This window comes from Macaca fascicularis, chromosome 4 (assembly GCF_037993035.2).
Source record: "Macaca fascicularis isolate 582-1 chromosome 4, T2T-MFA8v1.1".
Taxonomy (NCBI): Eukaryota; Metazoa; Chordata; class Mammalia; order Primates; family Cercopithecidae; genus Macaca; species Macaca fascicularis.
The window spans coordinates 103025410-103040555 of NC_088378.1; the positions used below are offsets into that span (position 1 = coordinate 103025410).

Genomic DNA, 15146 nt, shown 5'->3' on the forward strand with positions numbered 1-15146 from the left:
TAAAAGTAAAACCAAAGCTAAGGCACGAGTTGTTTATTTTCTCCAAATTAGATAACTGTCCTATTCTTCTGATGCAGCACTTCCTGCCTCTGATCTTTCTCTCTCTTTAACACATGTATACCCATATGCACCCACACACACAAATTCCCACCCACCCACAAAACCACATACACACATACACACACACTGCACTGAATTCTTATAATTTTATGTTACCTTGGCATCCATTTTAAATATAAATTGAAGGTTCTCATACCAGAAGCAGAGCTTAGCCACCACTGGCCCAGCTGCCAGTTCTCTGCCTCCTCGCTGTTCCTTAAGATGATCAATACAGATCTACCTCATACAACTGCCTCCTGGTGACAGCTTCCCATGGGACAGCTAGTTACAGCTATGTGACTTGCCCACCGACCCCCAACACCTCCCCAGATATGCCACAGGGACCACCCCTCAGTACAGCATGACTCCACTGAGCTAGTCCCTGCTTGCTCTACACTCACCAATTAGAACTCCATGAGGTAAACCTGCGTGGGTAACAGCCTGGACACCAGTAAAGGCTCTGGCCTGTGAGTCCCTCACTCTCTCTTTCTTGCTCCCCACCAGCTAGTTGCACGTGCATTTCTCAGACAGCTCCCAGCTTCCTGTTGGCCCTTGGAGGCATGCCCACCCCTTCTCACTAGGATCTGTCAGTGACACACTGCTTCTGTTATTTCATGTGTTTTACTGTGTTGCCTTCTCTGTGTCTCCCTTGACTGACACACCTGAACCTAACTCTCCTCCTAGCCAGGGCTGTCCTACACAACTCTCCTGACATCTTGGTAGAAATAAACTGGACACAGCTCAGTTAAGAGCCACAGGGGTGTCTGCCATTATGAACAAATTTCCTTTGACAGGGGCATTTGGTCACGGGTGAGGCACTTCAGCATTAGGTTGTCCACAAAGATGAAGAACTATTCTATGAAAGGCACACTGTGAACATCCATGACCACCATGCTGGAGCCCCACTGACACAGGGCTAGAGTTTATAGCAACTCTCAAGAGAGACCTCAAGACCAAAGTAGAGAAAAATACAATGCATAGAGATTCCAGTAGTCAGTATATGGTTTAAATTACCCAGCACAACCTGATGTTCTGGGTCTCAGGGTAATTGTTTTCTGCTTCTAGAAGACCGTACCTCAAATTTGCATACCTACTAAACTATTCAGTCTTTAAAATCCATATTACTGGCCAGGTGCAGTGGCTCACGCCTATAATCCCAGCACTTTGGGAAGCCAAGAGGGGCGGATCACGAGGTAAGGAGTTTGAGACCATCCTGATCAACATGGTGAAACCCTGTCTCTACTAAAAATACAAAAATTAGCTGGGTGTGGTGGTGCATGTCTGTAATCCCAGCTACTCGGGAGGCAGAAGAATCGCTTGAACCTGGGAGGCAGAGGTTGCAGTGAGCCAAGACCACACCACTGCACTCCAGCCTGGGTGGCAGAGCGAGACTCCGTCTCAAAAAAAAAAAAAAAAAAAAAAATCCATATTATTGTTGCAGGCTCTGTAAATCCTTCCCTGACCACATCAAGCCCAAACAGAATAAATCATTTTTTTCTTTTTAAACACATTTTTAGTATTGTATTTATTATTGAGTATTATTTTATTTGATTATCTAACTATCCTCTCCTCCCCCAACTTGAGAAGAAACTCTTAAGAAAAAGATTCTATCTCATTTATATATCTCATTTTTCTATCTTATACCCAAGGAATAGCAGGCATATGACTCAATTTGTTGAACTCCAGTAATATTTTGATATATTTATTACTTCAATTAAACGATGACAACTCAGGCGGCATGCTTAAAATATGACTGAGTGACATTTTAATAATAACTTAAAAGGAACACTTGGATAGTTTATATACATAGTTATCAAAAATATAAAGTATATTGACATGTGTATCCATCAATCTAGACTTGCATGATAGAATATACCAAGTGATATGAGTACTATCGCCCTGCTTCCTCTCTACCAATCTCTCTATTTCTTTTCCCCTACTCAGTTAAACTTTTAGAAAAAGTCATGTACATTTACCCTCCCTTTTTCCTGACTTCTCATTTCCTCCTCAAGCCTACAGAAACACACCATTTCCACCCACTTATATGTTGAAAATGCTATGGTAAATGCCACCAATGGCCGCTATGTGACCAAAACCAAAGCACACCTTTCATCCCTTATTTCTTGATTTTCTGCTGCATTTAACACTGTTGGGCATTCCCCTTGAATCCCTGTACTACCTTGGCTTCTGGTTCTTATGATTCTTTAACTATTACTTCTTGACTGAGTTGGCCTCATAATTTACCTGTTCCTTAAGCATTGCTTTTACCTTGGGTTCACTCTTATTTTTTTTTTCTATGTAACCTTTAGTGATGTCATCTATTTCCCCAGTTAACTGAGTGCTAAAGGTTCACAGAGCCAACCTCTTGTTAGATATATATGCTTGGATAGCTTACAGGTATTAAAAAATCACTATATGAAAATCTGAACTCACCACTGTCCATCTGATACAGTTTGGGTGTGTTCCCAACCCAAATCTCATTTTGAATTCCCATGTATCGGGGGAGGGACCCAGTGGGAGGTAACTGAATCATGGGGGCAGGTCTTTCCCATGCTGTTCTCATGACAGTGAAAAGTTTCATGAGATCTGATGGCAATATAAGGGGAAGTTTCCCCGCACAAGCTCTTCTCTTCTCTGTTGCCAGGTGAGATGTGCCTTTCACCTTCCAGCATGATTGTGAGACCTCCCCAGCCACGTGGAACTGTAAGTCCAATAAACTTTCTTTTGTAAAATGCCCAGTCTTGGGTACGTCTTTATCAGCAGCATGAAAACAGACTAATACACCATCTATGCCTAGTTTTGGTTTACAATTTTAATTCAACTTCTTGGTAGCGGCTCTTAGTCACCCAAGTCATTAATATGGTAATCCCCCTAAACTCTTTCCTTACAATCCATATTCAATTGGCAATCAAGCATTGGCCATTTTACTTCTCACTTAGCTGTTGAAATGTCTCCTTCCCATAACCTCTATTACTCCTTCCTCTAAGTTAAGACCTTATTATCTCCCCCTGACCTATTGCAATAGTTTGTTAATTGATTTACTTGTCTCTAGTTTTGCCCACTTCACATTCACAGTCCCTTTCCCCTACTTCTCCCAAAGCAATTAATACATATTATCTATATACATACATCTACTGATAAAGCAAATCTGCTTATGCCATTCTCCTAATTAAAACCCATTAATGCAATCCTCATAAATAACTGCACTGTTTATTAAATTTTGTATTTTGACACAGTTACCATATAGAGAAATCTAAGTTCTGTCCTAAAATACTAACCTGGGAGGCACTCCTAGATTTTCTACTATCTTTTATTTTTTAAAAAATATTAAAAGAGGTCTGGTCACTAGCCTCTATTGATTTTCAGACCCACTGAAAATCATAAATTACAAATTTTAAAATACTGATCTATAAACTAAAGCCTGTCCTCAATTATCCCCTTCCAATTTATTTTTGTCCTTTCCATGTTAACCTAAAAAGGGATTTATGTGGCTACGGAGAGTTCCATTCACAAACATTACTCTCCACAGAGAATCAGCTATCATAAGGAATGAAAGCAAACTTTAAATTCTTCAAGTCACCGACAGAGAGGTTCATTATTTTAAACAGAAAAGAATTGAGTGAGCAAAGAGATTGCCAAAAAGCAGGATCCAAAGAATCTACAGTTGCTTCCTCTTGGCCACTAAACTCAAAGAGCCACAGGGAAGTTTACACTAGCTGCAATTAAAGTGACAACAGATTCCCACAGCTATAAGTCTGTGGAAAGTGAAAACAAAATAAGAGAAAAATTATCTAACGTCTTGTTTTGGAGGATGGCAAATGCTAGTTCATATTAAATAATGTCTAATTTAAAATGAACTTTGGAATAGGTGAGACCAATTAAAATGAAACCTCGATGTGTGGAATATAAAGAGATTTTAAAATCAACGTTAATTCCTCAAAGAACTTCAATTCTAAAATAACTGAAATGTTTTCTAATTCCTAGAATATAAGATGAAAACTGGGGATGTAAGTTTTCTATGAATTATCCAAAAAGTTCCATCATACAAAAATGGCTTTATATACAGTCAGAATATCTATAGAAAAAAGAAAAATGACAACATCATTTAAAGTACTTCTTTTAAGTTTGTACTTTTTAAAATGTAATTATCAATCATTTTTACTATTGCTAATTCAAAACTGTTTTTATTCCTTGGAAAATACTGATTAAATGTAGAAGATGATATTCAAGTATACTTATTGAGGTAAAACCTATAACACCTATTAAACCTCCTGAAATTTACCACATTTCATATCCTAAAACACAAATAATTTTAAATGATATGTTACTGTATGTAATATACAAAATATAAGCATTTCAATGACCAAATTAAGGGTAAAGCAGGGAGTAGAGAAAAAATCAAATCAGTCAACTCTGAGTTTCAAATGTGAATGAGACTCTTTTGGTTGGTCATTTAATCCAACACTTAAGAATTCAATAATAAAAATGAAACTAGATGGACAATCCACTTTTGTTTTTGTTTTTGGTTTTGAGACAGGGTCTCACTCTGTCGCCCAGGCTGGAGTGCAGTGGCACGATCTCAGCTTACTTCAATCTCCGCCTCGCAGGTTCAGATGATTCTCCTGCCTCAGCCTCCCAAGTAGCTGAGATTATAGACGGCCACCACGGCGCCCAGCTAATTTTTGTGTTTTTAGTACAGACGGGGTTTCACCATGTTGGCCAGGCTGGTCCCAAACTCCATACCTCAGGTGATCTACCCGCCTTGGCCTCCCAAAGTGCTGGGATTACAGGCATGAGCCACTGCGCCCAGCTGACAATCCACTTTTAAAAATTGTCAGTTACCTTTAAATAATATATCTTGAAGGTTAGATAATGGACTTCCTATGCATTTCCCTTAAACACACTAGCCCCCACTTGGCAGCCTGTCTGTACCTTGCCTCCCTACTTCCCTGAGGTATTATGTTCCACCTCATACGCATTCCAAATCTAAAACAATCAAACAAACAAACAAGAAAAGAACTGCTGTCACTTTAGAGCCCTAAGAAAACAGTCCCCTTCCTCCAACTAGTTTAATCCTTTCAATATGGTATTAGAAACATCACTTAACAAAAATATTAAATCCAGAGCTCAGCTAATTGTATCTAATTCAACAGTAGCCTTTTTATTACATATACAAAAGCAGCCACAGTATCTACTCTCAACATGCAATATGAATAAATCTGTAACCATGATCTGCATAAGAGACGACATTTTCAGTCAATAAAACCAATGCCATACTCACGGTGAAGGCTGGTGGGGCTGGTTTTCAGCATTTCTTGGTGTTTTGCAGGCAGCAGGCTTCGCCATGTCCCTGACAACACACCTGGGGCGCATGATAGACAGCACAACGCACTATTAATTATAAAAAGGGTAGAACATATCTAGAAATTAAACACGGTACTGAAAAACAATCTAAGGGAAAGTCTTTGCAAGCCCCTTCAATATTAACCTTGGGGCCCCAGCAAAGTCTTTGGAGTTGGAAATCTTTGACTCAGGCTTCCAAAAGCTCAATTATACCCAAATAAAATCTGTGCTAGCCTCTGTATTTGACTTTCCTTTTAGCATCAATAACATGATTGTCAGCAGCTTTTCCCATAGCAGAAAAGCTACTGAAAGCTTTGGCATGACCACATGCCAAAGACGTCTGAAAGCTTAAAAATAGGAACAGCTGTTGCGTTGATATGTTACATTTTGAGCAGGATATTCTGTGGCTTTTGCTATTTTACTAAAAAATACGGACTTTTGTTTCACACCATCAATCACCACACAGGTCTTTGTGCAAAAAGATCTGAGAGGCTTCAAGGCATCCCCCTTGTTCAAAATTTCCTCATGCTAAGAGGGAGGAAGAGATCAAAGACAAGGTTCATATATAAAGTGTGTGTGTGTGTGTGTGTGCGCGCGCGCGCATGTAAAATAAGAAAGGATACTCCAAAATGTGAAAAAATTAAATGTCTTTGTGTCATAAGTCATCCATCACAAAATAAATGTAGATGGTAGACAATATAACAAAGCTCCAAAGGGCAGCAGGAAGAGATATTCCTACTTTCACGTAAACAGGGCTTACAGAGCACTGGTGACATTTATTGGCAGAAATCAGAAAACACCTCCCTCTGAGGATGAACATGGATGGCTCAGATATTCCTTCTCCTCAAAAGCTTTAAAATAAACATAGCTTTGAATAGAGAAGGCTTGGTTATAAAACTTAGACCTCACATCTTAGTCTTTGCTAAATGGAATGCCCCTTAGGATCCAGAAGGCTTCAAATATGAATCTGGTTCTTAAGAGCTTTCATGGAGGCTTCTTGGAGATTTGACTACCCTGCTCATATTTAAGGCCAGTCATGTTATTCCAGAAGTGGATCGCTGGTGAAGCAGTGGTAGATAAACTCTTTTCCCAGAGCTTAAAGCTGCATGGCAAATTTCTCCACTTCTGAAAGAAATGATACAGGAAAACATGGACACAACGCACAGAAACGTGCACACACACACTGCTCATTCCAAACAAGGTCAGTAAGACTTCCAAATCAATATGTAACGTGACAAGAAAAGAAAACGGTGCCATTTCAAAGCCTCAACACACCTTCCCTTTGGGATAAAAATTTTAAAAAGTGGTGTTCGTCAAGAGTTGATGCTAACCTTTTAAGGAATTGGTCAAGAGATGTGAGTCAACGACATCCACAGGAACCACAAAGCCTTGTGTTCTTTCCCCAGTGTCATGGAAGAAGGCCAATCATGCATCAGCCTTTAAAACATTCAGGAAGGCAGTTGCTAGGGAAGTGTAATGTCCTAGGATTTCTGAGCTCTGAAATTTTAATCAAACTTACACAAGCTAAAAAGTCCAGCAAGTTAAACTTCATAGCATTAGAAAATCTTTAGCAATTCTCACATATGCCCCCCCTTTTTTTTTTTTTTTTTTTTTTTTTGGAGACTAAATCTCCCTCTGTCGCCTAGGCTGGAGTGCAGTGGTGTGATCTCCTCTCACTGCAAGCTCCGCCTCCTGGGTTCACGCCATTCTCCTGCCTCAGCCTCCTCAGTAGCTGGGACTACAGGCGCCCACCACCACGCCTGGTTAATTTTTTGTATTTTTAGTAGAGATGGTGTTTCACCGTGTTAGCTAGGATGTCTCGGTCTCCTGACCTCGTGATCCACCCGCCTCGGCCTCCCAAAGTGCTGAGATTACAGGCATGAGTCACCGCGCCTGGCCGCAGCATTTTTAATCTACACGCACTGATTTGTGAAAATATCTGAAATATCACCAACTTGGAAAAATGCTAAAGAATTAAATCTATGAGAAACCTTAATTCATCTCTTTTTTTCCCCTCATGTCATAGGTATTCATACAAAGCTTTCAAAGAAAACAAATCTACTACTTAATATTTTTTTAAAATATGTGCTGAAGTAACTATTTTCTAACAAATATAAGGTATTAAGCAACACTAAAGGTAGGTTTGTAAGCAAACTTTTTTTCTTCTGACTAAAAGGCCCTATCTGCTGGGCGTGGTGGCTCACGCCTGTAATACATCACTTTGGAAAGCTAAGGCCAGTGGATCAGTTGAGGTCAGGAGTTTGAGACCAGGCTGGCCAACAAGGTGAAACCCCATCTTTACTAAAAAAATACAAAATTTAGCTAGGTGTGTGGTGCATGCCTGCAGTCCCAGCTACTCAGAAGGCTGCGGCAGGAGAACTGCTTGAACCCGGGAGGCAGAGGTTGCAATGAGCTGAGATCGTGCGACTGCACTCCAGCCTGGGCTACACAGCGAGACTCCATCTCAAACAAAAAAATAAAATAAAATAACAATTTAAAAAGGGCCCTATCTTTGTAAGAAAACTCTTGTCTAATTTCAAGTCCCAGTGGTTTTGGTTTAAAATTACAAGTTGATGTACTGTTTCTGTCTATGTATGTTATAGAATCTTTCTGATAAAAATTTCATTCAATTTTTTGAACTTTAAAGTTTTATTGAATAAAAATAAACACATTAGTATTCAAAAGCAACATATTTAGAATTATTTTGAATAAAACAGGAAAACAACACATTTTCCATAATAGGATATATCCTGGCCACAGGACAAATATTCAAGACTAGAGCAAAGCAGCTAGCTGCTGAATCTGCGTTTTAAAGGGAGGAAACTAATTGTTTCAGGTTGCTAATTATTTACCCAATTTCGGGGGGTTCTAAATCATAGCAATAGATATTCCTGCATTTTCTAATTTGACTTTTTTTTAGCTAAAATTTTTTCTAGATATAAGAAAGAAAAGGAAGAAAGTTCCCTACACTCAGAGTAAGACACATCAAAAGTATACTCACAAGATTTTTGCTTGTGTAGGTTACCATTTCTTTAAAATTATAATTAAATTGCATCAGTTTGGAGGGATAAAACCTTAACACTTTTGACAGTTTTAACGTATGGAAACTGTGTAACCTCAGCAATTTCCACTATCTCCTATGCATTAGACTTGGTATAATAATATAAACCCCCCATACTTGAAGAAACACAACAATGATATTTCAGTATGTTGCAGCTTTTAAGGTGTTTGTCTCTGTGTGTAATTTACTCCTTCAGCCAGACATAAGGAGACCACAAATGCTGCCACAACGCTGACTTCCCAGAATTACCATGGATTGAGGGACTAGGAATTCAAAGGGTTTGACCTCTTATCCTTTGCAAAGTCTTTAATTACTCAGTTTTATCAGATTGGGGCTCTTCCACAGTCTTCTAACTGAATGTGAGCATTCCCTCATCACTGAAGCATCACTGAAGATTTATGCAAATAAGACATTCTGCAACCGCCTCAGGGGAATGCTCCTCCTGACTCCACCCTCAGCACTGCTGGGTTTTATGAATGGCTGCAATCAATGCGATGAATGGTTGCCAACTGCCCACTCAGCCACTTCCACTCTTCAGTGCACGTACACACGGGAGAGACTAACATTGCCACAAGCCTGCAGATGAAGCTATGGCAAGGCTTTCATCTCTCCAAACAGGAACTAAATGTGCTTTCAGATACTTAGAGTATGTGAATTAAAAATTCTAAATGCCTTCAAGAAACACAATTTACATAATTACCTTCTCTCTTTTGACTTTCCATTTTGGTGCCTGCAATCACTACCCTCTACCTTCCCTCCCAAAAAAACCCACTATTTTATGTTAAACTTTATCTGAATTTGAACTTTAAATGGTTTTATCTTTCATGACTAATGTCAGGAAACTAGTTACTGTGCAGGAAGCAGCCAAATAGTAGACTATAGCACGTTTACATTTCTGTTCTCAATGTTATGGTTTTTGAATTTTCCTATAATAAATGGAGACAATTATCTCCAAACAGTGTTGGAGAAATACATGTGTTTGTGTCTACTTCCCAAGTGTTATTGTAGTAGTCCACATTGGTCCTAAGAGACCTTAGGAGCAGTTAAGATAATGTAAGATTGACAAAATGAAATGTTTTTTAAACATACAATTTTCTGATTTGCTGATCACTGATTAAAAGTACCTAGAAACAGACAAGAAGAGACTTCAGGGACTCTGTAGCTGGCCACCTTTCTTTCTACACTCCATATTCAGTGCTTCATGCCATTCATCAACATGACATTAACCATAAAGTACCCCCAATCCATGCAAAATTCCTATTTCCTGCCTGAGTCTCTCTTCTTAGCTCCAGTCAGACATCTAACTGCCTCCTGACATTTTTACTTGGGTATTTAATAGACCTCTCAAAATCAGCATTTCCAAAATGGAACTTTTCATCTTTTTTTCCCCCGAACTTGATCCACCAGCAGCCATCTCCACCTTGGCTGTTCATAACTGCATTTCTCCAGCTGTTCAGGTGAAAAACTTTAGACTTAACTCCTTGTTTTCTCTCACATCCTGTGTCCTATCTACCAGACTGGATGTATTTTCTAAATTTGTGTAGAATTTGACCACTTACCAACCCCTCCACTATTGCCACCCTGTCCTGAGCCAATATTGTCTTTCATTTGAATTCTCACCATAGATTTTTAACTGGTCACCCAGCATTTACTATTGTTCTCCTCCTGGAGTCTATTCTCAACACAACAGCCAAAGTGACTCTTTTGAAATATAAATCAGGTCCTGCCATCTCTACCCAATAGTTCCCTACTTTACTCACAAGGAAGTGCCTGAGTCCTTAGGATAGCATCAGAACTCCCAGCACTACTCCCTGCATCTACCTTTCCTGCCTTGAGATTTCTGCACCAACCTTTCCTTCTGTCTGGATAGCTCTTCCCAATACTGGTATGACTAAACCCCTTACTTCTTTAAAGTCTTTGCTCAATTGTCAAGTTTTTGATGGTTCCTACTCTAATTATCCTACTTACTACTACAATCTGCTCCTCTCACCACATCCAAATATTTCCATGCACGCTTCACGTTGCTCTATTATTTTCTGAGATGTACAGTCTCTTACTGCTGAAATATGAACTTCTCAAGATCAGAGATCTTTGTCTGTTTGGATCACTGACATATGCCAAGAGCCTAGAACAGTGTCTTACATGTGATAGCAACTCACCACATATTTGTACAATGAATAAAGAAGATACAAAGAATGAAAATCTATGGATTTCAAGCTTGAGTAACTAATTTAATATGGTAAAATACAGTGATTTAAAACAGAGTCTAGGTAATAGTTTTTGTCATAGCAAGTTTCTATACAATATTTATAAAATATAAATGACCAACAAGTTTTATGATTTCACTAACTTCACTAAATTTGTGTTCATATGGTTTGAGTACGGTTCACTCTCTTTCTCAACAAGAAAAAGAGTATTTCATAGAATATGACTTATGTAGTGGAAAGGACTCCTTAATATACAATTACTGCTTTGAACCAGTGAAATACTTTTTAACATCTGGTGTACCAATATTTTATCAAATAAAACACTAAAGTAATTATATATGGGGAAATTTCTTAATAGTAGAGAAAACTCATCCTTTTTTTCTGATTTTTTCTGAAGAGGGTAGGAAAATAAGAAGAACTTCTACTTATTTGATACCTATCATGTACCAAAATACCCACAGCATATCTCACGTATTCTTCATACCACCCTGCTGGGGGATATGATTCTCCTACTTGGCTGATGAAGAAACTATGGATCTAAGAGGTTAAATTATTTTTCCAATGATAAATGGCAAATGTTGAAACCATAAGAAGTCAGGATTTTAATCAAGATTGGTTTGGTGTTAAAACTAACATGCTTTCCACCATTCCAGCCATCTGTCTTTAATACTTAAAAGATGAATGGAAACTGATAAACATCAACTATGAAGTTACAGAGTCCAGCATCCTCAGACATGTTTCGATATCATTGATTTCCTGATATAGGTATATTTCTGAAAGTATTCAAATCATCCTACATAATTCAGTGTCCTTTAAACATTATTCTAGTATTACCAGATCATATTCACGAAATATTACATAACAGCAGAACAATGGTGACATCAGAATATTGAGCTGGCTAAACTAGAAGGGTAAAGTGACCTTAAGACCAATGGCAAAACTGGAATACTGCAAAATGTGAAATTCAAGACAAATTATCTGGTACATAGAGAAAGGGTTTCTATAATAAAAAAAAAAAAAACAAAGAAAGGTGAAAAGACAAAAGATTCCTTTGCAAGACAAGTAGCATGCAATTGATAAAAATATCTTCAAATATATATTTTAAAGAAGGTCTTTAAAAGTGACCTCATTTCCATTCACAAATCCTAAAAGAGGAAAAGCTGAAGAATATTATTTTAAAACTCATTTTATATAGAAATTTGTATATTCATGTCAATTATCAGTGAAGAAATGAGCACGATGACTGTTACCCATAAGATGAAGATGGAACAGTGAAAATTCTACACCAGAAGGGAAAAGCGAATGTTGACATTTCAAAAACCCAGATACACTAATCGCAAACCATCAGGTCCTGTTACACCACCGGTGTGTATTCAGGGAAGATTTAGGAGTTTATGAGTAATTTTTACTTTCAAAAAGTATGGAAGATAGGTGAAGTAGGTTCCTAATTATAAGACAAGGGAAACCAGCTGGCCATTTTTCACAGTTAGTGATGAGAAATGTTGACCTTCCCCTGAAGAGCCCAGGAAATTATTCACAAAACAATATGAAAAGGCTAGGGTTCTAAAATAAAGGTGATAACAAACTAAAGATTCACTGCAGAGATTAATGCGAGATTTTAAATTTTGGAAATCAAATTTTTCAAAGACTGATAAGAAAAGAAAATAATAGGTAAGAAGTCAAGTCTCTGGTCTTCTTAATCATTGAAATCCACTCCTTTATCATCCTTTAGATCTCCAGCATACAAACAAGCTTGATTCTATAAGTTTCTCATATTGTTTCCAATATTTTGGCAACATGTCCCATTAACCTCTTTTTACTCAAGCTATTATTTTCTGTTAACACAATCAGTTTATTTCTCCATCCAGCAATTCTTAAAATGTTATACTTACTTTACTTACTTATGGATTTATATCTGCTACCATTCCTTACATATTCATTCTCCTATTTGCTTTTTTTTCTACTTACTAACCTGCATTAATTCTCCAAAAACCATGTGCTGCCTGTAAATCCAACATAACTTTAGAAAAACGTAGAATGCCGGAAATTTCCTGCCACTAAACCTGCAAAGGAAAACCTGTTCATTCACTATGATAACAGAACAAAACAACATCTATCCATCGAGAAGTAAGGAATTTCCAGAAGAGGAAGCAATAGTCAGTGTATCAGAAGGAGGTATCAAATAAGATGAGGTCTGAAATCATGCTTTGAACTCTCCAAAAGGAGAAAGAGGTGAAGCTCAAGTGGAACTGCAGTGGGCTGAGAAGTAGGTTGATGTGAAAATAAAGAGAGAATGAAGATAATTGCCACAAGCATAGACGAAAGCCAAACTGAGAAAAGAGGGTATAATGAAGGGAAGATGGTCTTTTTTACTTACGGGTATAATTCTAGGTGAGTAATTACCCATGGGAAAGGGAGAAGTTAAAGATACAGAAAGAGAAGAGAGAAGGGGAAGTGGAAGCAAGTGGTAGGGTGAGGAAGGGGAAGAGGGAGAGAAGAGGAGAAGAGTTTAGTGAGGAAACAAAGTTGCTGAGGAGGTAAACAGGGATTACATGAAATAAACACATAGGGAATTATTTCTCAAAATGTCACCTTTCATTTGACCATAATGGCCATCTCCATTTTCTCCCAGAAAGATCCATGCAGGACAATGCTGCATTAGATTCATTTTGGAAAGGTTTAGAGAATGAAAATGATTTCTCTATCTCTTCACGTATTTCTAACTCAGTTCCTAGAGGCAGAAACTTTGGCTTGATACTTCTTTCCCACCTGTACCTGTACCAGAGGTGGGGAAGAGAGGAGACATCTGAGAGGACTCTCTCTTCCCACCTATCATTCACTAATAGTTACGTTTTCACTATTTAGTGGGGTCACTATGTCTTCTGCAGGAAGAAATTGGCAATTTCCTCTTTGGCTTGTTGAATGCAAAAAAAAAATTTTTTTTCACTTTTTCTTGAGTACCCAGCTTCTCTACAGGAAGCACTGTTGGGCAGGCCTGGGTGGGGCAGACTCTGCCAGGCTTCTAACTCTAGCTAACTCTCTTTCTTTCTTTCTCACTAACCCATGTCTACTTGAATATTTAGGTAAACACATCTGAAGCCTGCTTAGAAGAGTTAGTCTTTTAGATTTAGAGTGAGTTTTTTTAAAAAAAGAAAACTAATTTGGGAATGACAATCTGCAGTAATTAGAGAGGACATGAGAAAAACTACGAAGACGTCTAATATCTCCAGCAAGGTAGGAAACATAATCTGGATCCATAGATTCAGCCTGTTTTGTTCCATGACCCATGACAGAAGGTGCTTCTGTGTGAAACATCATCATGGGCTTCAGTTGCATAAACAAAAGTCCCAGTCATTTTCTTTTCCACTAAAGGAAACATATTGATCAAAAAGTGAGAATGACAGTATTACAGGAATAATCTAGGAACTAACATAGGTTATCTTAAAGATGAAATTGTTCATAGCTTTTAGTATTTCCATTTCTACTAGTAAAGAATTCCAACACCCCTCACAGCTAATTTATGTCTTACAGCCCAATTGAAAACCACTAGTCTCACCTTCTGGCTTTGTCACAAGCCAGGCTGTGTGTAGTCTCTCCATCGTAAGAAACAATCACTAACTTCATTGAGAGAGAGGTGAGAGACTGTTCAGTAGGCAATAAGATCAACTTAAACAGGTATATTAACTTTCTCAAAGAGAGGCAAATAACTAAAAATGTTCTTAATTAACTTAAAAAATCACTTCAGCAAAACAAGATGAATGTCAAGAAATGTAAACCTATTTTGATATGAAAAGCAAAGAAGAAGAAGACAGGAAAACAACAGTTAATAACACCAGCTAAGATTTCCGGCCCCTAAAGTGGGCCTGGAACCATGCACTGAATCCCACATGCTTTTGGTCATGCCACATAGTCACATATCATATATTATCACTGGTGCTTTGTGAGTTTAAAAAAGGGTAATGCCACCCAAATTACAAAATTTATTTGTGAAATATCATAGTTTCTTCTTAGAAGCACAGTTCATCATTTCAAAATTACCTGATATCTGTGAAGTATTTTGTGTTGAGCAAATAAATTATTTCATTGTCACTCAAGTTGTAGCAGGAGCCATAAAATTACAATAGAATATTTCAAGTTGCAAGCATTAGTCTTTAATTCACATCCTCTTGCCTACTGCAATGTTGTAAAAGAGTAAGAGAGAGTTGTCAGATAATGGTTGTCCACACTTTAAATGTTCAGGATAAAAAAAATGAAATTTGGTAGCAGAGGGGGAAATTGATGCCATTTGTAAGGATAATTGCCAGAGTTATTTTACAACTAAGAGTTTTCTGTTTTCTATTTGTATCACAAAACCACAGCTCTTTGAATAATGTTTTTTAGGTACTTCTATGTATCTAAGTATGTCTTTTCCCCACAAAGCATTAATTTTCCTCCCT

General features: G+C 37.9%; 1 protein-coding gene across 35 annotated transcripts in view; it reads right to left on the reverse strand.

The window, feature by feature from the left end:
* RIMS1 (regulating synaptic membrane exocytosis 1) overlaps nt 1-15146 on the reverse strand; it is a 493077-nt gene that overhangs the window by 406295 nt on the left and 71636 nt on the right. For all 35 annotated transcript variants that reach the window (XM_015449223.4, XM_074037683.1, XM_005552575.5 and 32 more), the window contains exon 2: nt 5381-5461. In XM_015449223.4, coding sequence (XP_015304709.1) covers nt 5381-5461 — 81 coding nt within the window. The remainder of the gene's footprint in view (nt 1-5380; nt 5462-15146) is intronic.